Here is a 22,905-nt window from a genome sequence, read left to right on the forward strand (position 1 = left end):
GGCAAGGAAGAAGAAGACTGCAAGCTAGCAAACATGATTGTAAACAATGCTGGATTTAAGATTTAAGAACTAGCGTAGATGTTTTATGAGGAGGGAAATGCATTTAAAACATTTGTTAGGCATCAAGGAGACACAATGCGATTTGGTGAGTAACAATGAATGTTAATATGACTGTTTACAATAAAACTTCACAGGGCACCTTTTAGTGTATATTGTGCTTACATGGCGCATCTTAGTGAATAAAACTGTGTAAATTAGCAAAGTTAGCTGATCATTAACTCAGGGTAAGTGGGGGCCCAAAGCTCTTTTTTTTGCCCCGAGTGGATGAATCTAGCCCAGACTGTAACTTAGGTAAGCAGGTGAACTGTATTTTGGTGTTCTGTACTGTATTTTTTCCTTTACTGTAATACAGAACCTGACCTTCATGTTTTGTATGGTAGAAAGAATCATTACACTGTAGATTCCTTGAGGATGAACAGCGTTTAAGGATCAGCTAAACTCCACCAACCATCAATCATCTTTACTGATGTTACAATACATTCCTTGATTCTGAAATATCTAGTTGCTTTTTGGCAGATTTAACAGTATAAACTGGAATACATGACTGTTTAATATGAACAGCTCACAAACATCTGATCCAAAACAAGTTCAAGAGTACAAAAAGCAGTTAGAAAAAGACTGTTATTGCATCACAACAAACATTCAGCCTTCCGAACTTACATGACTAATTAGTTTTCTTTTCTGTGATCTTTGGCCAGTGACTTGGGCTTTGATCTATTTAATAAATCTAATAGTGAGCAATGAAATGTCTAGCTATATGCAGGGAGATTAAGTTAATTATCTTCACCTTTACACTGAGTGGAATATTAATCAAGAAGCTGAAAATGTTGCTCTTCTTAAGAGGTTCAGTGCATGATTGTGTCATAGAAAAAGTGGGTGAGCAATGTTTTCTCCTTGGGATTGAATCATGCACGGACAGCAAAAACAGAGAGTTCCTATGAGCGAGGAGCTGAAGATGGGGTTAGGGGAACAATGACACATCATGTATCATCTTACAAGTCCCAACGCTGCTCTGACTAAAGCTCTAGACAGCAGAATGATTGAGTAACAACTTACCATAAAACCACTCCCAACCAATTTCAGATTCTAAATATGTTGTGTGTGTGTGTGTGTGTGTGCAGGCTTCACGTTTGTCCCTCAGCACACATTGACCCAACATACTGTATTAATATATCCCCCCTGGTTCTATTTAAATAAGATAGATATGGTGGCTGGTGCATCATGTTCACTGCATTTATCATTGTTATATTCAGATGAAATCATCCTCACGTTTTCCCAAAAGTATGGGAAGAGCAGTGGAGCATTTCTCACAACCACTGCACTTTCCATTATACGGCATGTGAAGTGAAGTCAGATCGTGTTCGCTTTGGCACGTGCACCGTGCAGAGCTGCATTTCTCATGATTCACATTTTCAAAAACTGATTCCCTGCTTTGTTTTGAAAATGTTGGATTTAAAAAAAACAGCAGGACCTGGCCCCATTTATCCATCATATTTTATTCAACAATATAACTTTTGCTCTTCAGAGTACAATCAATATAAGATACATATGAAAAAATATATTTTAAATAGAAGAGGAAAAAAAAACATTAAGGCATTTCATTGAAGGAAGTCTTGACAGCACGAATGATTAGATTAGTGTTATATTTTTTGTGTTTATACCTCTAAGGCACTATGGCTGAAACCACATGAAAGATGGATAACTTTCTACGCTTTTCTGCACACAGAGTGGTGATGAGTCCAACAACATACTGCACTGGTTAATGTGGTTTTCAGTGCTGCGTGTCCACAGTGTACAGTGTTTCAGCAATAAGCCAGAACAGACACATGGAGTCATGAAAGGCAAAGCAGGTAGTGAAAGATTTCTGCCAAAAGTGTGGTGGCATTGTATTAATACTTTAATAATCCCCTGTGTCGCACATGCACCAGCTACAAGGCAAAGCGCTGTAATTATCTCTATCACGCAAGCCAGCCTGGTGCCAGTGTGACTTGTTGCCTGGGACCGACATTAGAAAGCCCAGCTGTTGCTCTGGAGAATTACTGTGGCACCAGTGAGCGGTCAGTCGGCTTTAAGCGAGCACAGAAGTGCATCATGCCAAGGTGTGTTATGAAAGCCGACATTTCCTGTGCGTGTTCTTGAGTTCGAGGCTCACTGTTATTGCCTCTCTGACCGAGGGCTGCTAAGACTGCATCACAGAAACGCATAAACAGCTCAACCACATCCACAGAAACCCGGGGCAGCGAACAAGCTCTTTCTCACTCTTTCCCTCTCTCTCTCTCTCTCCCTCTGTGTTTCACACTTCCACTTGCTTGCATGCATAAAAAAGGCAGTCACGCACGCACACACGCGCACATACATACACACACACACACACACACACACACACACACACACACCACACACACACACACACACACACACATCCACACACACAGATTTGTTACCTAGTTATGTACATGACTTAACTCCTGAGAGCAAAGTCTACGAGCATCAAGCCTGTTGTCGTACAAAGTTTAGTACTCACTCAACTCACTGGCAAATTCCCTCCCTTTACACTTCTGAACTGTTCTGGACTTCTTTGGAAATTATTACTCATGAGTAAAACTATACACAAACTTGCATGAATAGCATGGTGCAGCAGCACTAACCCCTACAACATTTTTCAACAGAAGCTGTGATTTAAAAAGGTCTGTAAATGATTTTTTTTGCCTCAAAAGCTGCTCATACTGGATAGTTGTCATTTACATTTATATAGAAAATATGATTTCCCTCTCTTTCTTAAAACAGAGTGCTTCATTGATGCACACACAGGTTTACTGTAAGAAGTTGTGGTCTGAACAAAGTGATGAATGTAGGTACAGCTGCATCAAAAATTCATCACAGTTAGGATGTGTGTCCACTAGGCCTCTTTTCCTGAGTGCCACTGCTCTGTTCCCAATTGTTTTTAGTATGAAAGCAGCAAAAAAAAGCACTACAAGTGAAAATGCTGCATCAAGCACCTTTCTTGTGTTCACTTCAGGCACTTTTCAGGTCAAAAATGTTTCAACTTTATAGATGTTAAGTGCTTGAACACTAAAACTCTTCATCACAATGCTTCCCTGCACCTTGACAGAAAAAGATGCCCAGTGGTCACATTACAACACCAGCTGGACTTTCATGAGCAAGCCTATTGTAATTGCTGTGCTGCTGATCTGGGACAGCCTCTGTTATATGTTGTATGCATGTAATGTATGAAAATGTACAGTATGTTATGCTGATACAGGCATCTGCTGTGTTACACTGTTATGTTTGCTGAACCAGACTTATGTTAGGCTGCGGGGAGCTGCGGCGCTCAGAAAGCATAGGGCCCGACTATGATGGTGAGTCGCAACAGTGAGCTGGAGCGGTAGTTCATGGTCAGATGGTGAGTGATCATCTCCAGGTCCACCACATACTCCCTCGGGCCTGACAGAGGTTTGGTTAGCACCAGCATGGCACTCACATTGCTGGAACGCTGCAAGAAAATATGATCAGTCAGTATGTAAGCATGTAAATACAGAAATTAAATCACATACAATGTAACATTGGTAGGATGTAGTACATTGGAATAGATGCTGCTAGCATTTTTTAGCCATGCTAGCAGAATGCCTCTATAGATGGCAATGTTGGTCCACCACTTTGGTCCCCATTCACTGGCCCCAAATGATGAATACTAATGACTTTGGTAATCCTATGACCATGATGTTGACATTTGCAGTATTGAGTAAAATATCTCAAAAAATATTGGATGGATTGCTGTAAAATTGGGTACATCCATTTATGTGCCTTTCAAGATAAATTGCTGACATTAGCATTTAGCTCAAAGCACCCCTGTGTCTAAGCACAGCTTCACAGAGTTGCATGTCGTTGAGAGTGGCAAATAATATCTTGGAAATTGGGGAGAACAGCATAACTGTAACTACAGATAAGACTTCAGATAACTACAGATACAGATGCCATATGTTAATATAACATCAGGTTGGGTAATAGTACGAAGTGGCATCAGAGGGATGATAATAAAGGATAGATTTAGCTCTGAACTGTCGATTTTAATAGCATCACACCACTGTAACAGTTTAGCATTTATTCTCAGCACATTACCGCCCATTACACCCTCCCCCAGCTTTTCGTGCAATACAAAGAAATAATTCCCATCAACTTACCCGAAGGAAAAATTCCCCTCCCTCATTCCCAGCTTTGATCCTGAAGGTGTTGTGTGTGTTGGCGTAGATGTTGGTGGCTTGGATCTGGAAGATGTCCGCTGGCACAGACCGGTCCGCCTGGATGCTCATGTACTTGTAGACAATTGACGGTGGGAGACCCTGGCACTCAGTCTGAGATCGACAGATACAGCGACTGCAAACACACAAAAATGACGACAATCTCTGGCAGGACTGGCTGCAATGATAATAACGCAACAAAATAAGTGGATGATGTTTACTCACTTTTCAGAGGTTTTGGTATAAGGCGCCTCGCAGGGGTCTCTGGGATAGCAGCGGAAGCCTCCATAATAGTTCCAGCACATGTCCTCCTCTGCGCAGTTATGTGTCCCTGTCTCACACTCGTTTATGTCTGGTGATTGGCAGAGCGACAGAGAAAGAAAAAAAAAGTGTTGAATAGCCAAAAATAGCTGGATAACAATGCTGATATCCCCCACTTCCAAAACACACACAAACTCTACATGCTTAATGAATCAGAGCTGTGAAAACACAGGCTAAGTTCAGTACAGTTTCAGGAATGGTGCTTTAGGGTTGTAGATGCATTTCCAGCAGCTGTGGAGACGCAAGGAAACACAAGAGGGAAGCCTGCAGGGCTGTAGTCGAGGGAAGCCCCCGATTCAACACCACACAGGCGTAACAGCAGTTCTTTCCCTGCAGCACCAATGAAAATAGCTCCATCAAAAGTGCCCCAAACCACAGGGCTATTTCTGGCACAGCAACCTGGATTCATCACCAAAAGGTCCCTCTGACACAACAAGCCGGATTCATGGCTCCCCCTATAAAGCCTGCACCTGACCGAGGGGGAGAGGAAAAAATAACAGCTCACTCTTTGAGGGAGTGCCGGAGCTTCAAATAAATCCACTTCAAGAAACCAACATCATGCATATAAATTCACAGAGGTGGCTTAGCAGGGCAACACAACGTTGCTGTGTTTGTGTTGCCTAACCTCTGCATTCTTTCCATGACAGTGCTGGTTGAGAGCAGCTTTCATTCCAGCATGAGAGGTAGAATAGTGGATGATAGCGGGAATGATCAAGTTCCTCTCAAAGGTTATCTTCAAAGAGTTCAGGAAAAGGAGGAAGGGAGGGAGAGAAGAGGACTCACTTGGGAACTTGTTGTGTGTGAAAAGAGAAAGGAGGATAAAATAGATAAATAAATAAACTAAGAAGGGATAAAAAAAGATTGATGGACGGAAGAGGGAAGAGGAAGGAGGTGGAGGAGTGCAGTACCTTGACACAACCTATTCCCCTGGAGCTGATATCCTTCTGGACACTCGCAGGAGTAACTTCCTGGGCTGTTAATACACTGGTACTGACACATGTAGCTGGAGAAGCTGCATTCATCAATATCTGTCCAGGAAATATGCACACACACACACACACACACACACACACACAGACAATGAAAAGAAAGATAAAAAAATGTTTTGGATATGTCTGTATGACAGTGTGCACAAACATGCATGTATCTGCTACTGTATATCTGTATATAGTATGTACAGTATGTGTGTGTGTGTGTGTGTTTGTGTGTGTGTGTGTGTGTGTGCCTGTATGTTCACCTTGGCATGAAACCATGTCTTGCGCCAGCTCGTAGCCCTGCTCACACTGGCAGAGGAATGAGCCAATCAGGTTGTAGCAATGGTGCTGACAGGGAGTCTGCACATCACATTCGTTCACATCTGGAACAAACGCAGGCGTTTAACATATATGGTTAAAGGATAATTCTGGTTAATTGCAACTTGAAACTTACTTTCATAGCTTTGGCCCTCATTTCTATTGAAAATATTAACATTGCACTTGCCAAGTTAAACGGTGAAATCTAGGAATGCAGTGTAATTGCTAAAAAAAACCCCAACTGGGCAAGAAACACAAGCAGTCAGACGTTCATACAGGTTTTAGGTTAGCAAAACTCTTTGGGTATTATTAACTGAATGGTCAGCTGTAAACACCCATCACAGTTTACAGACCAACTTCCTGTTTAAAGTTTGACCTGCCATACTTGCCATAGAGATTATTACCAACATTTCAGGTGGTTGACATTTGTTTTTATCTCCACACATAGTGGTTTAGATAATTGGGCTACATTGTTGGCTTGCTTACAACCTGTTCATCTGACCATTTGTTTCTTGCCCCATTTGACTTCATTGCACCAATGTCGCCATGTTCTCAGATCTCAGAAATGTGTGTGTCCAAACCACAAAACTATGAAAATCCAAAGATGAGATCAAAGACCGAAGTTGTAATCAACCTGGAGATATCCTCCAGAAAGAAATAACAAAACAGTAACAAACTATTTAATTTGCTTATTTAAATTTGGCAAAAATTCTCTGTTGGTTTCCCCACTACAGGCCAAAAGACAGCAGAAAGACAAGCACATATGCACACATTCAACACAACACATGTGCACATGTTTCAACACAGCTGGGAGCAAAGTCATGGGGCTTTGATGGATCTTCTAAATATGTTTGAGAAATAAACAGCTCTCTGTCAACGCACAACATTTTCAATAACTGTCTTTGACTTCAGTGGGAGATTTGCTGTGTAGATTCAGGTTGCACAGCCAGTCTCATGATTGCTTTGAGCTTCTAGGCTTTCCAAGCAGCAGCTTGTGCACCAAAGTCAAACCTGACCTTAAAATATCTGCATCCTGAGAAAACTGAGGACTGAGAGAAACAGGGAGACTGTTAACAGCCATCTGCTGTTGTGTATTACGCAACATCTCTTTACATCTATGTGATTATAACTTTATTTAGCTGTACTTTTATTAATTGCCCTTATTAATGCTCAGATGTTTACTTTTATCATGTTTTATCATGTATGCCTTTACTCTATTATAAATTCTTGTCCTTTCAGTCTGCAGAAGAACAACAGGTGCACAAATCTACTGATATTCAGTCTGGCAACAGTTTAACTGGAAATCCACCAACACAAGTTATCTGACAGGCCACTTTTGAAAAATATCTTTATAATTTGATGTCGTACGCATAAACACACTCTCACACATGTGCACATGACTTACCAACACAGCTGTGGTTGTTGCTGGCCAACTTGTGACCTGCGTTGCACTCACAGTAGTACGAGCCCGGGGTGTTCACACATTTGTGCATGCAGTAGTGTGTCAGGGCACACTCATCTCTGTCTGCAGTACAACACAAACACACACAATCATGTACGCAGGCACCACACAACGGCTGGATGATGTTCATTCCCGTGATCCTGAGTGCATTAACGAAACTGGTGAAATGAAGTAAATTTGAAATCTAAACTTACTGACATTAACAGGATATGAGTTTGACAGAAAGATAGATAGCTAATCCTTAAAATCCACAGAAACATTTTCAAGAGGTCAATTTTAGTCATGTGATAAAGTGAGAGGTGTGTTTGGTGTGTCTGTGAATGACAAGACTCACCTACACAGTGGTCTCCGTTCCTTTGGTAGCCTGGAGGACACTGGCAGGTATAGGAGCCTCTGGTGTTGTAGCAAGTCTGATCAGAGCCACAAGTGTGTCTACCTGTCGCACATTCGTCTATGTCTGCAATGACACACACAAAGACACACACAGACACACTGAGTAGAAGCTACAAGCAGTTAATGCCTGCTGTACCGTATGTAGAAACATATGGCAGACATAGCAAAGCAACATGTCTGGACTATGTGTACCCTGCGATCTGTGATGTGTGAACTGTTTTCCACAGACAGTAAAATCCGTGATCACTGACACCATCACATCACACACATATGGGCATAAACACACGTGTTCACACAGAGAGCAGGCGATTAAATAAAGAGGGCTTTTACCCAGCAGCTCAGGGTGAAGGGGAAAACATAGATCATATCTTCTACTAACAGGACAGCTTTTTGAAAGGAGTAAGTGTGTGTGTGTGTGTGTGTGTGTGTGTGTGTGTGTGTGTGCACAAAAGAGGGAGAGAGACTCAACCGAGTAGCTCTACTGATAAGTTGTGCTTTCTACCGTAACGCCTCCCTCTCTCAACAGACATCCATTAGCCCAGAAGCACACAGATCCAAACACATTCACCTTCTATCTCGCACTCCATCATTAATGAGTTATAACATGATAAGGAGTGTTTTTATGCGTATAAGAAGCTTAGTGACACAAAGCTTCTGTGAAAAAGATCCACTCTCACTGCTTTACTGCAATGTAAACAGTATATACTTTAGTTTGACTCACTTATGATGAATATGATGTTTTGAATGTCAAAAATAACTGGAAACATACGCACAATCAGCAGTGTAAGTGTCAGGTTTTGACCAGGTTAAACCACCAAAAAGTGCCTTTTTTCTTTCTAATTATTATTTTCATTGAAGCCATATTACAGAATATTAGAGTGAAAAAAGTTACTTTTTCAACAGAAATGTTAATTTTCCAGCTTTGGCTAAAATAAATAACTCAGTAAGGGAAAGATTCTCCCTTTTGTTGATCTTAAAATCACATTTTCAATTTTGGTTTCTTTGAAGCCAGAGTTTCTTAAAAAAGGTTTTCTCACAATAACATATGATGTAAGCCGCTCATCCCATTTTTGGGAACTTCTGTCTTTCTCAATCTTTCTCACACAAACACACACACACACACACACACACTACAAATACGCCCATATACTCATCTCTACAGGCACACCAGCATTCCTCTTGGGTGGTCTGACACAACCCGTCATATGCAGACAGCCAGTGGGCATCAGTTTAACAGTATGTCAGACAGTTATCCTCAATACCACACGCATACACAGGAAAGGGGGGGGAGGTACTATTACTGCATTGTGATTTGACACGTGCGTAACCTAATAGCAGTCAAAAGAAAAGAGACACCTGAATCTGAGGTGAGTGGAAAACCTAAAGTTGTGCTCTTCTCTCCTAAGCAGGCTGTGCTGCTTTGATAGATATGACTTATATTAGACTTACAAAAGATCCAGCCTGTAAAACGGACCTGAATTATATGTGCAGGAAAGCCCAACTTGCTGCAGCACAGATATCTTGAACTGATATTCATCATGTGATGTGGTCTCAGCTGGGAAAGATCATGCCCTTTGAGGGCCTCAAATGCCAGTCCCACAACCTCCACTCTCCAGTGGGACTGGTGCCGGTGAGAAATGGGCTCCACTTGCTGCGGAAGAGCCCGTGAAACAAAAGGTGGACAGAAGGTAAGGTGTCTTCAAACCTTAAAAGGAGGAGAGGGAAGAGGGCTAAAATGTGCTCAGCTCTATGGGGGCACAGTGATAAGATGAAGTCAGTACATTAGGGACAAAAGCAGGGCTTATCTAGAGGTGCACCTGAGAGACATCAGGTGCAAACAGCATACAGAGGGAGAATGCACAGATGGGGCTTGTTGCCCATTGACTCGCTTTGAAAAGGACAAAGATAAAAGCAGTGTTGTTCTGGAAAATCTATGCTCTGATGTGGCTTGAAAGGCATCTGGGAAAGTGCAACCAGCACCACCAGGGGGATACCGACTAACTAGAAAGAAGACCAGAACCTTTGTGACAAGAAGCCCTGGAGCATCAGGGTCTGCAACTTTCAGATTCAGCCTCTCAGGTCAGGAGATCTACCTATTCTGGATATGGATGATAGATTTCCCATTGTGGTATGTACGGCCACAGATATGCGAGTACAGCTACAACCACAACTATTTGTTTTTGCATGATTTATAAAGATTTAAGTGGGTTTATCCGGTTGTATCTGTCCTGTCCGGGTAACAACGTCAATATGGTCTAACTTCATCCCTTCAGTTGATGATACAGTAAATTCAGGTCTGTGTTACCTTGCAGGTCACTGACATTCATTATAAACATATGGTTAAACAGCTTCAACAAAAACAACACTTATCTATGCTGTAATCTGAACATGCAGAAATTTGCAGGCTGATGCAAAAGACAACTAAACAGTTGCCAAAGTATTAGCTAGCCTTGACGGTTAGTTAGCTGAACCCTGGGGTTGCAGTCCTGTTGTTTATACAAGAGCAACAAAATATTTGAATGAATGTCAACAAATTGTTCAACAGAACACACCAAGAGTCGGAAGCTGAGATCAAGTTTAATGTGAATCATAAGCATGCCTACTTACTGGAGGTATTTAGTGATTCATTGAGACTGGAAATGCCCTGCCTTCTGGCAGTACATTCAGACAACACAAGTCCGAGACTCCTGATTACTGATAAAAAAGTTCATTGTTGATGTTGTCAGAGTGCCAAGACGCAAACAAAAGTGTGTTAGACAGACTAAAATAGACTTTAGAGTCTACAGCTAGCGGTTCTGTGAGGCTATACCTTGATCTAAATGCTGACATCAGCATACTAACATGTTAACAATGACATGCTAGCATGCTGAAGTCTCGCAGGTATCGTGTTTACAATTTACCACAGATTGTGACCTGATGGTGGTGCTAGATAAAAAGTAAGGGGATCATCAAAATTATTATAATTCATTCTGGGGGGACCATGAATATCATATCAAATATCAAATTGTCACATTTGAGGAGCTGAAACCAGCAAACGTTGCCATTTTTGGCATTTGGCAAATTACTAAAAACAATTTTCTGTCGATCGATAATTCAACTAATCGTTGTAGTTCAATTTCAATCCATTGAATAGTTGTTGAGACATCTCTCTCAAAGCCACAATTGTGAAAATGTCGACTTCCTGGTTGTTCTACAAGACAAGTCAGGGAATTAGCCAGCGATCAGCAAAATGGTTTCATCATAGGAAAGGTTGTATTTGATTGAATTGTTCTACTGTTGCGATTGGTTTAAGCATTGCGATAAGTAATTAGGGTGCATAGTTCAGCTGATTGCAGTTGGCACACTTGACTTTAATCAGACTGAATTCAGGACAAAATCTGAGCCAGAGCTGGTCCACATACGGCCTCAAGACTTGGGCCATGAATCAACTACTGAAATATAGCTGCATTTGTTCTAGTTTGGGGTCATTGTTGCCAACCAGAATTACATCAGGTGCATTTGGGGTGATTTTGAAGTGTCATTCAGCTGGAAAATGTCAGACAACAATGACATTCATGCCACTGTTGGGCAGAGTGGTTTTGGCTACGTAGATGGCTACATGAATCACTAAACCAGGTGTCGCTGGTGCAGGGCAGTTGTCTGCGACTAGATCATGTTGCAACACTGTCCAACATGAGGTGTAGAAACCATGAGCTGTTACAGAAAGAACGTGCGGCACATGGCTGACTGTAAATTGCTTAAATGTGAATAATTCGGTGATGCTTCTTAAGAAGTTCTATGTACGGAAAAGTCAGAGTCATCCTCACTCCCTTCAAGAAAGCTTAGAGATCTCTAAATAAAAGCATATGTGCTGAAAGCAATCCAAAGGTTCACTCACGGGAATATCTTGCGGTAACTGCTACTTTGTCACTAAACCTTTAAGAAGCTGCCAATACAAAGTTTCACAGATGTTTGTGTGTGCGTGTGTGTAAGTGTGGGTGGGGAGGGAGGGCATCCCACACTGGCTGGCTCTTCAGTCCCATAAAGCCTCCACAGCTTACCACATCCAGTACAGTCCATATAGTTTACACAGAAAAACAGATTTTTACTGCAACAAGCCATCAAACGTGATGATGTGTTGCGTGTGGGGAGAAGTGACTATTCTCTGAGGTCAGATTTTTTTTTATCAACATTTATTTAACACAGCCTGTTAGTTTCTAAGATAAGGCTGTCCAGAAGAAGAGTGGAAGATGTGGAAGGAAAGAATGAGGAGAAAGGGTGGAGGCCTTTTTTTTTTTTTTTTTTTTTTTAAACAAAAAAGCGCTTTTTAAGATTTGAAGTTAGATTTACGGCCGTGTGTGCATATGTGATGTCAGAGTTAAAAACTCCTTGCTTTTCAGGGAGATTAATTCTAAATGCCTTGTGGGAATTGGGGGAGTAACGGGGATGGCGGCAGCTCAAAGAATGTGAGTGTGTGTGTGCGGACGAGAGGGTGGGTGTGTGTCTGAGGTCCCGTTTGAGGTGCTCGAGCATTAAATGGCCTTTTGCTAGACTTTACGGGTCAAACACTGTAAAGAGGTGCTTCTTTGCTGTGTGCGCATATGTGGGTTAAGTCCGTGCATATGTGTGCAAAAAAAAAAAAAAAAGGCATGTGTGTCCAAAACGGGGACTGAAAATTGTTTGGCCTGAATTCAGAACAATGTGTTATTTGCTCCAGATTTATTCTGACATGATAGGGCTTGTTGTAATTATCACTTGAGAGCATTTAGTCTTGTTTTCACTGAACCACTGCAGTGGAAAGCCGGAGTTGTTCCAAAGAACAGTTGGAGCCATCCTGCTGTTGGACAGCATCTCTGTTTCCCTCTGATTATTGGATAATTCAATCTTTGGGAAAGCAGGGGGCAAGATGTGCGATGTTAATAGCCCATAAAATTTCACAACGTCAAATTTATCAGCATGTCATACACCAGCCCCTGAGCGTTTGGTTTTGCTCAACCTCAAACACCTTAATATCACCGCTCCTGGCAAATGCTGCACGTTGTTCCTTTTTTGTGCGTAATTCTCTCTGCAATGCGGTGTGAAATGCAGCCTTCACTGTCTTGTACACGACCTCAGGACTAATGGGAGTGGTAGTGTTTCCCTTTCAAAGCAAGCCCAAACACAAAGCTGATAAGAAATCAAAGAATTCAAGACACTCGAGCCTTACATTCGGTGTATTTCCATCCGTATTAGGGCATGAAATATTTCCATGCTCTGGCTATTCGCACCCCTCCCAAGATTCCCCTCTCATCGCTCATTGTTCAGGAGAAACAGGATTTTCAGTCATGCTGACACTTACTAACTGATTTGTGAGTTTGTTCCGCACTCATCTAAAGGTCGGGCAGAGTCTTGACGTTCTTGAAAATCCGTCCAGTGTGCCAGCTACATTCCCATTTTGCTTCGACTGATAATAACCTTTCCTGTTACTCTGAAAATGCTCTGGAACTCTCCTGCTATTCAACATGGAGATCAATCACTTTACCCGCCTGACTGTAGCCATTTACGGCCTTTGAAGCACATTTGTGGCATGGAAGGAATGAAACCTGTAAATGTGGATGCCGAAATATGGTCAAAATATCACTGCGATAACATAAAATCAAGAAGAGAAGAAACTCTGTGATCGCATGTGAGCGTCACAGTGATTTATAGCAGCCCTGTGTCCCTTTCCATCATGAGGTAAACGGAAAGATCAACACATGTAAGCACATCAGAGGAGGAAGCAGCTGGCCGCTGAACAGGCACCGACCTCAGGGAGAATAATAACAACAACATTAACACCGAGGAGGCACGGCAAAGCTGCTTCCCCCCTTTGCTCCTCTCTGCCATCGTTGATGTGATGGCAGGGAGGAGTCAGCAGCAAAGCACACGCACAAGCCAAAAGAGCGGCTGCCTGCAGGATGGTTGGATTATATTCATGGAGACAGAAAGGTACTCTGGCAGTCATAAAAAGCTGATGAAATACTGTCACAGTGGTATGTCCACTGGAAATGATTCTCTGCAATGACATTTATTTGAAGATTCCTCGTGTAATGTGTATATTTTGTTTTGGGATGTTATCACTGTGGTTGCTTCAGTAAGTTGTTGAAGTTCTTTGAATTCTTTTGGCTGTTTTTAAGATCAAAAGGTTAAAAGAATATTTCCATAGAGACATTACCAATGTCAAAATACATCCAGCAATTAAAGGAGCATTAAATAGTCTTTTAAGAACTTTATTAGCAGCTGAGGAGTTACAACATCAACAAGTTTCTGCGACACATCCTCATCATTAAACGACCACATGTACCATGCACTCCAGAATGACCCATGGGAGTGCTTTCTAATATGCTGCCTCTGTTTGTGCTTTCCAAAACTGTTACAAATCACTGTTAAAAAATAATTATGTTTTATGGTGTGACAACGCTGTGGTTAATGTCTGGTTTGGTTTAGGCCCAAAAAACACTTGGTTAGGGTTATGGAAAGATCATGGTTTGGGTTAAAAGGATCCCTTGAAACATGGTGTGGGTTAAAGTTACTACTTCCTTAAAGTTAGGCAACCTTCGTTGTCATGGCAACAGTAAACACTACGACAATCATAGTTAGGGTTTTTAAAAAACTGTCCTGACTTGCGGTTGGAAACCTGACACTTGCGGTTGGAAACGGGAAGCAAACAGTGGTCTGTTGCAGCTAAGTCCACTTTTTGCCATCTATCTATCTGGCCATCCACCCAACCACAGATGTATAAAGAGAACTGGATACAGGGAGAGCTCCAGGATTTGAAGCAAATTTGACCTAGCGGCCAAATCGTGTAATTACAATGTCAAAAAGACTTTTTCCCATAGACTTACATTGTGAAACAGACGTCTGTAAATCAGCAGATACATTTTTTTGAGCATCACAACCCCACGAAATGACTTGTTTCACTATCAGAATTTGATCCATTCGGTCTGATCACATTTATAAAGTCTAAAAGAGCTGCACAACTGAATTGTTTTATCCCCATTCGAGTTAGCCGGAGGGCTAAACTGGAAGTAGCCGACAGAACTGACAAAAATCACTAGTGCATTTGCTCTATGGGCCCCACAGAAGCGGAAGCAATGCAGAAGAAGTTGAACTTTTTTTCAAGTATATCTAGCTGCAGCAGCAGCAGCACGAATGTGAAGGAAGCTGAACTTCCACACACATTCACAGAGTGCATGGAGATTCCAGTAAAGGTTTTGTAATGGACCCCTAGTGCTGCTGACTCATCAGAAATATTATAAAATAATAAATGTGAATGATGTAGCACATTACCCCCTAATGCAGTGTAATAAAAAGTCAAAAATTATCAATTATAATCATTGTGTTGGGGTGTTCAACCCATATCAGTAACATACCAAACTAGACAGGCTAATGTGGGATTCAGAAATGAGACTAAAAATCATGTTTTCAAGTTTTAGTAAATGCATGTGTTTGAAACTGTAATGAGCCCAAGATGTGATGTTTGTGAAAGTTATTCAATTATTCACATTAACGTATTAAAACTATATGTTGATGTTCATAAATATCAACATTAATTTATGAATATATTTTTAGCAGTTAGACAATTCATAGTTTATCCTCATTATTTCTGCTTAATAGTTGCAACCTATATTGATACTTATTTTTTCAAATTATTTGGTCTTCTTAAGCCACCTTTTGTTTGCGTTTATTCATTGATTAGACCACATTATTTGTGCTGAAAGTCATATAGTGCTGTGGCTCAAATGCATAGACTAGGTTATCCTCATTCTTTACTTAATAGTTGCTAAAATTGCTACCTTTAATAACATTTTCAATTTATTTTTGATCTGCTATGGTCTATTGTCTTCCTCAGCCACCGTAGTGTTGTGTACAAGTGGGCGTGGTTTGGACTCTGCAGCTGCTGCAAACAAATTATGACAATTTCCTGGTTTAAAGGGGTCATGGTTTGTAGGAGGTGTGGTTTGTAGAGTCTGCAAGGCTGCAGCCTGACCCTTCTCAGTTTTTTGGCTTCATGTGCTACTGACCAACTTTCATAGGAATGAATGGGGCCCCGCCTCTGACACTGTATCCAGTTCTCTTTATACATCCATGCACCCAACCAGCCACCTCCAAAAAATTTGTCACCTAATATAGACGTCATCTGAACTGCGTCACTTCTCCGGGTCATAATTACAATAGCCACTAGATGGCGAGTGTCACTCAAATGTAACTATAGTTCATTTTTGCTGGCTGAATTTTTGACCTATACTGTCATTTTTCTATTGAGGACGGGCTGGGCCAAACATCTCAGTAATGTTGATTTACTGGTACTAACCTTAGAGCCGGACCAATACTGGATTTTTGAGGCTGCTATCGATGTTGACATCCAAGAGTTTAACAAGACTTTAAAGAGGCTACAGCCATGCTAGCACTTCTCTAAGGTCGTACTTAGGCACAGAGGTGTTTTGTGCTAAATGCTAACGTCAGCATGCACTATGAAACCGAATCCCTAGATTTTTTCCCATAAAATTCAATTAATTTACCCATTAATAATGATGGAGTAAAGTATCTATTAATGGGTTTTTAGGGAATAATAAATGGATGGAAATAAATTAACATTTAATAACTGAATGGATTATTTGCACAGTTTAAACAGCTCTTCATTAGTGTCATTAGTGTTGCAGGTATTTGGTTATAAAACAAAGATTAGGCAAATTACATTTTTTACCTGATGATGGTACTGGAAAATAAATACATCACCAAAGAAATTACAATTCATCCACTTGAATGAACTTGAATGTGTCATTAACCCCATAGTTGTTGAGATATTTCAGTCTCAACCTACCGACAGACATCACTATAGCGCCACGCTGCTAGCATAGCTAAAAAGCAACTACAATTAAAATGCTCAAAGGCGCTACACTCATTCACCAAAAGCTAGTTGTTACAGCTGAAGCTGCAGAGTAGCAGGTGCCCCGAGCTGGACAGTAAAATCACAGGGCACTGGGACAATCACACAGTGAAGGCGTACTGATGCAGGACAGTGCAAATCATCCGTCTGAACACAGGTGGAAGGCAAGAGCTTAGCTGGTAATAGGAGGGTTCAACAGGCACAAAGGTGTGCCTCAGGTGTCTTTTTGTTTGAGTAACAAAGTGGGTCAGTTTTCATCAAGCAAAGGCTTTGTGTGTTTGATCCCACTTCCTCCTGTCAAACAACAAAATTGTTGCAGAATGTTTTAATTTAACATCCTGTGTATCCTGTATCGTATTCACCTCAGTGTTCCCTCTCTGTGCAGCAACATTTTCCATATCTGTGCTGCTTTCCCTTATCTTTGATGGATGTTTACAGAGAAACAAACAGTAACAGGATAACATCTGAAGGAATTTCCTGAGAAACTGCAATTGCTCCCTGTGTTTCCTCACATCTTTTTACATTGTCTGTGGATCGGTAAAGACCCATGGCTGGGGCTTATTTCTTCAAAAGGTATTTGTCATGACGAGACAACAACAAGTGGAGCTATAAAGTATAAACTCTAAAGGTCAAATCATGAAGCTCGCTGGCAGTGTCTTGTTGTGCTTTGCAACTGCTGGGCTCTCTCTGCTTGTTCTGCTCTCTGCATTCCTGCGTCTCGCAGATCGATCCGATGCTTATCTTTCAAGGTGGTGAGTAATTCCTACCATCACAAAAGATGGGAGCAAACGGAAAAAACAACCACCACTGACATTCCAGAGATATTCCTCCCAAGTGCATTGCATGTTCGTGGAAAAATGTTATTGCATGCGCTCGGCCTTGTTCGGAAAAGTACACACGTTCTCTGTCACACAGGGCTTAAAGAGTCTTAATAGAACATATTTAGGAAAGATTTCCATCCAGTGCAGGTGAAGAAGCGTCCAGACGTAGCTGAAATTAGTCAGGCATGTAGGTGGTAATGTGGCCTACCTGACCTCAGGAAACCAGACAGGTAAACAGGAGTGGCATGTCCTTTCATGTCCCATACTGCAGTGCATGAGTATCTAATTTAAAGATGAAAAATAAAAAGGCAGCAGCTAAAGTATGTAAACTCGAGACTAACAGGAGGAGAATAACAGAACCCACATGGTGTAAAACATGATATCATGTATCTTTGGCCAACATCAAGATGCCTGAAAGTAAAGTTATGTTAGTATTTCTGAAACATGGGGGGAGTACTCACAAAACAGTGAGAATCATATATACTGTATCTGCTTTTTCACAACTGATTTGATGGACGACCTTCATTTCTGGGAGGAAGTGATCTCACCTCTGCTGAAAATAAGACTTCATATGCATACACAGGACTACAACAAGCTACTTGTCAGCATCTCACGGTAGCAAACACAGTAAGTATGTGTGCGTGTATGGTGGGAGGGGGGAGGTCATGGAAATGAGAGGCATCATTAAGCTGTCACACATACAGTAAAAGTTTATAGTTTCTCTATGTGGCAGCGCTGGAGCAGGGCGCCAGCTTCCCCTATGTGTCACTACAACAACACACACTTAAGCTCAGGTTCACATGGAGGGCCAAAGGGCTTTTTTTGCCCATATGCAAATAGCTGACCACATGGAAATGAATATTAAAGCTACATTTAATTGGATAAATATAGGTACAGTGTATTATATAATTTGTGGTTTGTTTCACTTTTAATCAGCATAAAGAATACTGTATTTCATATTAGCTTTTTTCCTTTTCAGAAACTTTTTTTTTTTTTTTTAGCAATTTAGGTTGTGTTTTGGAAAATTGGCTCCATTTTGTGCAGAGGATTTAGCTGATCTCGCCACACACCGCAATAAGTCACCAAAACAACTCGAGCCATGACGTTGTTACAACCTGGCTTGGTTAGTGCTCGGGCACTTCTGTGGTTATTTAGTCAGTGTCAGCCTTTCATCCTTCCCTTTGCCCTACCTGACTCGGCACTCTAGGCTTCCTCCACAGAGTGGTGAGTTAGCAGGGAAGGAGCCTGCTGTAAGCGCTATTTGATACACTGAGGTTTCCCCCTCCCCATTGGAAGTTAATGGGAATTCCTTCGCTAGCAAGATACGTAGCTGTGCAAAACAGCTACTGTGGAAAAAAAAAAAATGAAGAAGTAGAAGAAGAAGAGGAGACAATTCTATGTCCAAGAACAATTGGCTCATTGTAGCAAGTTAAAGGTAATGACAGAGAAACCGGAGACTGATGTAAACAAAGATTATAACACTATACAGCAGGAAAAAAACAGCACGAGACGCCTTCCAGTTAAAACTACAGTCATTTCAAAGCAATAACACTGACAGTAACAGCCTATCTTTGTTTAGCCCATGCACTGAAACCACATGCCAGTGAATGAGTAAGTATTATACCTATGCCAGCTCGCTTATGTGGTTACTTTAGCTGATATGCTGCCATGTTTTACACTCCAATAAAACCTAATTGGGTTCCAATTCAGAGAAACACATAAAGCACCTAACACATATCTTTGCCCCAGGTGTAAAATCAAATTTGTTACTTTCACTGCAGCCCTGTGACCACAGGCCTCGCCACACCACCACTCACCACACACCTCTGCCTTTTTGGCAAGAAGAGTTCCTAACCACTGAACACATGTACGGTAATGCACTTTGTCTAACATTGTATTTATAGAGCAAACTTTTCATCCCCCCCCCCCCCCCCCAACAACTCTCTCTCACATTTAAACCAAGACAGATGACAAACTAAAGGCTGTAAGAGGTTACGAGTGAGATATCAGAGATTCTTTCTAAGGTTCAGCTATGAACATCTGGCACAAAGCAGCAACGAATGGCACCACTGTGTGTGTGTGTGTGTGTGTGTGTGTGTGTGTGTGTGTGTGTGTGTGTGTGAGAGAGAGAGAGAGAGAGAGAGAGAGAGAGAGAGAGAGAGAGAGAGAGCGAATCTTTTAACCACTCCCCATTTGAGAGGATCAAAGAGTCTCGCTCAAACACACCCACACAGTCTTGTGCAGCTACCAAAATCAAAAGCAAGTCAAGGCCCGGGGAATATCCACTAAAGGTGTAAAGGTTTGCCACAAATTTTATAAATTCTCCTTGATTTTCCCCTGAAGCAGACAACCTAAAAACCCCAAAACAAGAACAATTTTTAGTTTAGTTGAACTCAGGCCAAAAACATCACGCTGCGAGCGACCAAAGAGTTTAGAAAACATGACATCACGGCGAGGAAAAAAAACCGAGAAGCTTGCAACACATCTGGCTGCTACGCATGGTTTAGCTGTTGATGGCTGTCAGACAGATGGATGAACAGTTCACCTTTGCAGCTCTGATTATTGAGGCTCTGAAGCCATTAGCAAGTAATTATCAAATACCTACAGTACGTGGCTCTGCTAGAGACACATCCTTCCAGGCAGCAGCGCTGCATCTGGCCAAGCGCAACAAAAGCACAATGTTGATATTCAGGAGATAAAAACCCCTTAAGGCCAAATACTTTTCAGTATCAAGATTGAATTCTGTTTGTATACTGCAGTACACAGCAGTCAGTGCAGTGGGATTCCAATCTGTACGACATTTTTAAACTGTTGTAATCTGTCTCATGAAGGCCTCCTTGGCTGAAAGTCAAATTTTTGAATATTCTGGAAGATTAAAGAAAAAAATATTCATGGAGCGAGCATGGCAGAACATATTTTGTGGTTCCACCTCTGCTCCTGCTGACAGAGTCCGATTTCTCTCCTGAGGAGCTTGTCAACACCACTTGCTGAGATAAGAGGAACAGTTTCCATGTGTCAGTGTAAAGTAGTCAAAAATGAATGGCTAGTTTTTCAAGATACTTAATATCATCTTATAGTTGAAAGGAGAGGTGGAGGTGTGCTTTTCTTCCCCTTTCAAACCCAGCCTATAAGCAGCTTATCTTACCTCTGCAGAGGTTTTGGTCATCTGCAGTGAATCCGGATGAACAGCGAAGGGTCCGGGTATGCTGAGAGACCCTCGGGCTACCTGGAAACCGTGGGAGCTGAGGTGGGCTTGGTGGGACTGGAGGGACGGGAGGGACGGGTTCCGGCAGCGGCACCTGCTCGCCATCCTTACTGATATAGATGACGGCACTCTTGGGGAGGCAGAGGTACCCACCAAAGTGGTTAATACACTGCATCCCTCCTTTGCAGGCATCACTTAATAAGGTACACTCGTCGATGTCTGACACAGAGAGAGCAGCATGACAAGAAAGATAGAAACAAAGACATTAAATATGCCACTTCATTTTCTGTACTGGAATTATTTTAACTGGATAAAGGTACAACTTACTTAGATGAAAACAAATGAAAAAATAAAGACAGGATTACACTCATTAAGCATGAAAAGGGTTTTTTCAGTTCTATTTGGCATTTCTCACCTCTGCACTGTTCCCTCACACGGTCATACTCATACCCTTCCGTGCACTGTGAAGGACAGATAGCGATCACCATAAGATATTTCATATGTAAACACATGAATCCTGTGTTTTCTCCATCACCAAGTGCAGGTAGAGAATCTCAAACAGACCAGCGACTGTTAAACCTGTACTGACATTAAACACTTTACTGGTAAAAAACAAAACAAAAACCCTTCTACTTACTGTGTAGGAGATGGGCTCCTCAGCCTCCTGGGAGAGGACGTGTGTGAAAAGCGCACAAAGAAAGACGCAGATCCCCAGCATGTCGACGAAACGTCGGAGTGGCACTGTAACGAGACGCAGAGCAACAAAGTGGATAGAGCGTGCAAGATCATTTTTTGCTTGACAAGCCTACAAGTTTTAATACCAGTTATTACATCATTGATGGCATTGCTTAACGAGTCCCAACATCTCCCGCTGCTGGCGTGATGTTTATGTTGGCAACGCTCCAGCTAAATCTGCGACTTCAACTGAGTGAAGTCTTTTTCTGCTGTTTTTCTCCAAAAGGATTAGTGCGTAATACGCGTAAAGATCGTGCGTAAACATGCCCTTGTGTGTCAGTCAGTGTCGGGAAAATGAACGAGTTAATCAGCCATGCAGAGCTCACGTTGATTAAATTTCTACCTTTGCACTAGATAGGCTACATGTGCAACTTTAACAAGCTGCTTGATCAAATATTGTGTGCGCTCTCTTGATTCCAGCCTTGTCTCAGGATACTGACACTTGTTACTGGAAAATTCCTTGAGACAGGCGAAACTAAAACAGAAACAAGTGGCACTGCAGATTTTGTTCTCACTCGTTGAGATGAACAGCTCTTAAAGAGTGTATTGTTTTCATTATCTGATCAAAGCGCTGTGTGCAGTAGCTTTGTCATCCCGTGGCGCCTTGGAGACGTACCTGGAATTACCTGCGGATCTCCAACTCTCCTGGCGTGTTGAAGAAAACGTCCCTGGTTTATGTTTTGTTTTGTTGCAAATCCGAGAGCTCGCGAAGCCTTTTTATCCTGCAAACTGTGCAGTGGATGTTAGATGGTTTGTCGGAGTGCAAGCAGCACTTGTGATGAACATGCGGTTCGTACAGTATGACATGCTGGGGGCGGTGTACCGGGCAGGTTGAGCTCAGGGTTTTTCTCTCACCGGGGTGCAGTAAACGATCAGCAGGCTGCAGTGGCTCCCTCTATGGACTGACGAGTAGTGATTAAAAAAAAAACAAAAAAAACAAAAAAAACCTTAAATTCTGTATATTATCAAAAAATTATCTATAGTCTAAACTGAACTGATTATACTTTTATTATTATATACGTTTATTCATGAAAACATATTTTTCAGCCTAACAAATATCACTGCATTTCTACTTTTGGCACGCATGCATTAAAGCTTGAACCTGGAATTTATTGATCAACAATTCATTACAGATTATTCAGTTAAAAAAATCAGTACATCCTTGCTTTCTATTAAAAATTATGTACCAGTTTTCTTTTAACACTCCTTTGGGGAGTTTAGTGGTGTTATCCTTATATTTTGGGACATTTCAGTATTTTCTATGAGGAAATCCATATTCCATGTCATTTTTACATTCTTACACCATTTCTCTGTGTTATTTTAAGAATATGTCTCCATAAGGTTGGGCGGATGAGACTTGTAGACCCCATCATGCTGTAAGGGACCTCAATGCCTGTGTATGTGTATGTATATGTACAATATGTGTGTGCAGCAGGTGGTAAAATCAAATCATGTGTTGAAGATCTCTGTCAACAACCACTACATTAGCTT

At 41.5% G+C, this 22,905-nt stretch overlaps 1 protein-coding gene across 3 annotated transcripts; it reads right to left on the reverse strand.

Moving 5' to 3' along the window:
- Nucleotides 1-1,536: 1,536 nt before the first annotated feature.
- Nucleotides 1,537-22,275, reverse strand: efemp1 (EGF containing fibulin extracellular matrix protein 1). 3 transcript variants are annotated; one of them, XM_042434122.1, is made up of 11 exons: nucleotides 22,041-22,275; nucleotides 21,317-21,420; nucleotides 21,095-21,140; nucleotides 20,620-20,898; nucleotides 7,708-7,830; nucleotides 7,317-7,436; nucleotides 5,857-5,976; nucleotides 5,528-5,647; nucleotides 4,524-4,650; nucleotides 4,242-4,434; nucleotides 1,537-3,553 (listed from the first exon to the last, which is right to left on the reverse strand). In XM_042434122.1, the coding sequence occupies exons 2-11, from the start codon at nucleotides 21,395-21,397 to the stop codon at nucleotides 3,392-3,394; spliced, it is 1,371 nt and encodes a 456-aa protein (XP_042290056.1). In that variant the 5' UTR covers nucleotides 21,398-21,420; nucleotides 22,041-22,275; the 3' UTR covers nucleotides 1,537-3,391. The 3 variants fall into 3 exon arrangements, with proteins under 3 accessions (XP_042290056.1, XP_042290055.1, XP_042290057.1); XM_042434121.1 differs by having other exon boundaries at nucleotides 22,031-22,274; XM_042434123.1 differs by lacking the exon at nucleotides 22,041-22,275 and adding an exon at nucleotides 21,511-21,639.
- Nucleotides 22,276-22,905: the final 630 nt, after the last annotated feature.

Source organism: Thunnus maccoyii, chromosome 14 (genome assembly GCF_910596095.1).
Source record: "Thunnus maccoyii chromosome 14, fThuMac1.1, whole genome shotgun sequence".
In the NCBI taxonomy this organism is placed as follows: domain Eukaryota; kingdom Metazoa; phylum Chordata; class Actinopteri; order Scombriformes; family Scombridae; genus Thunnus; species Thunnus maccoyii.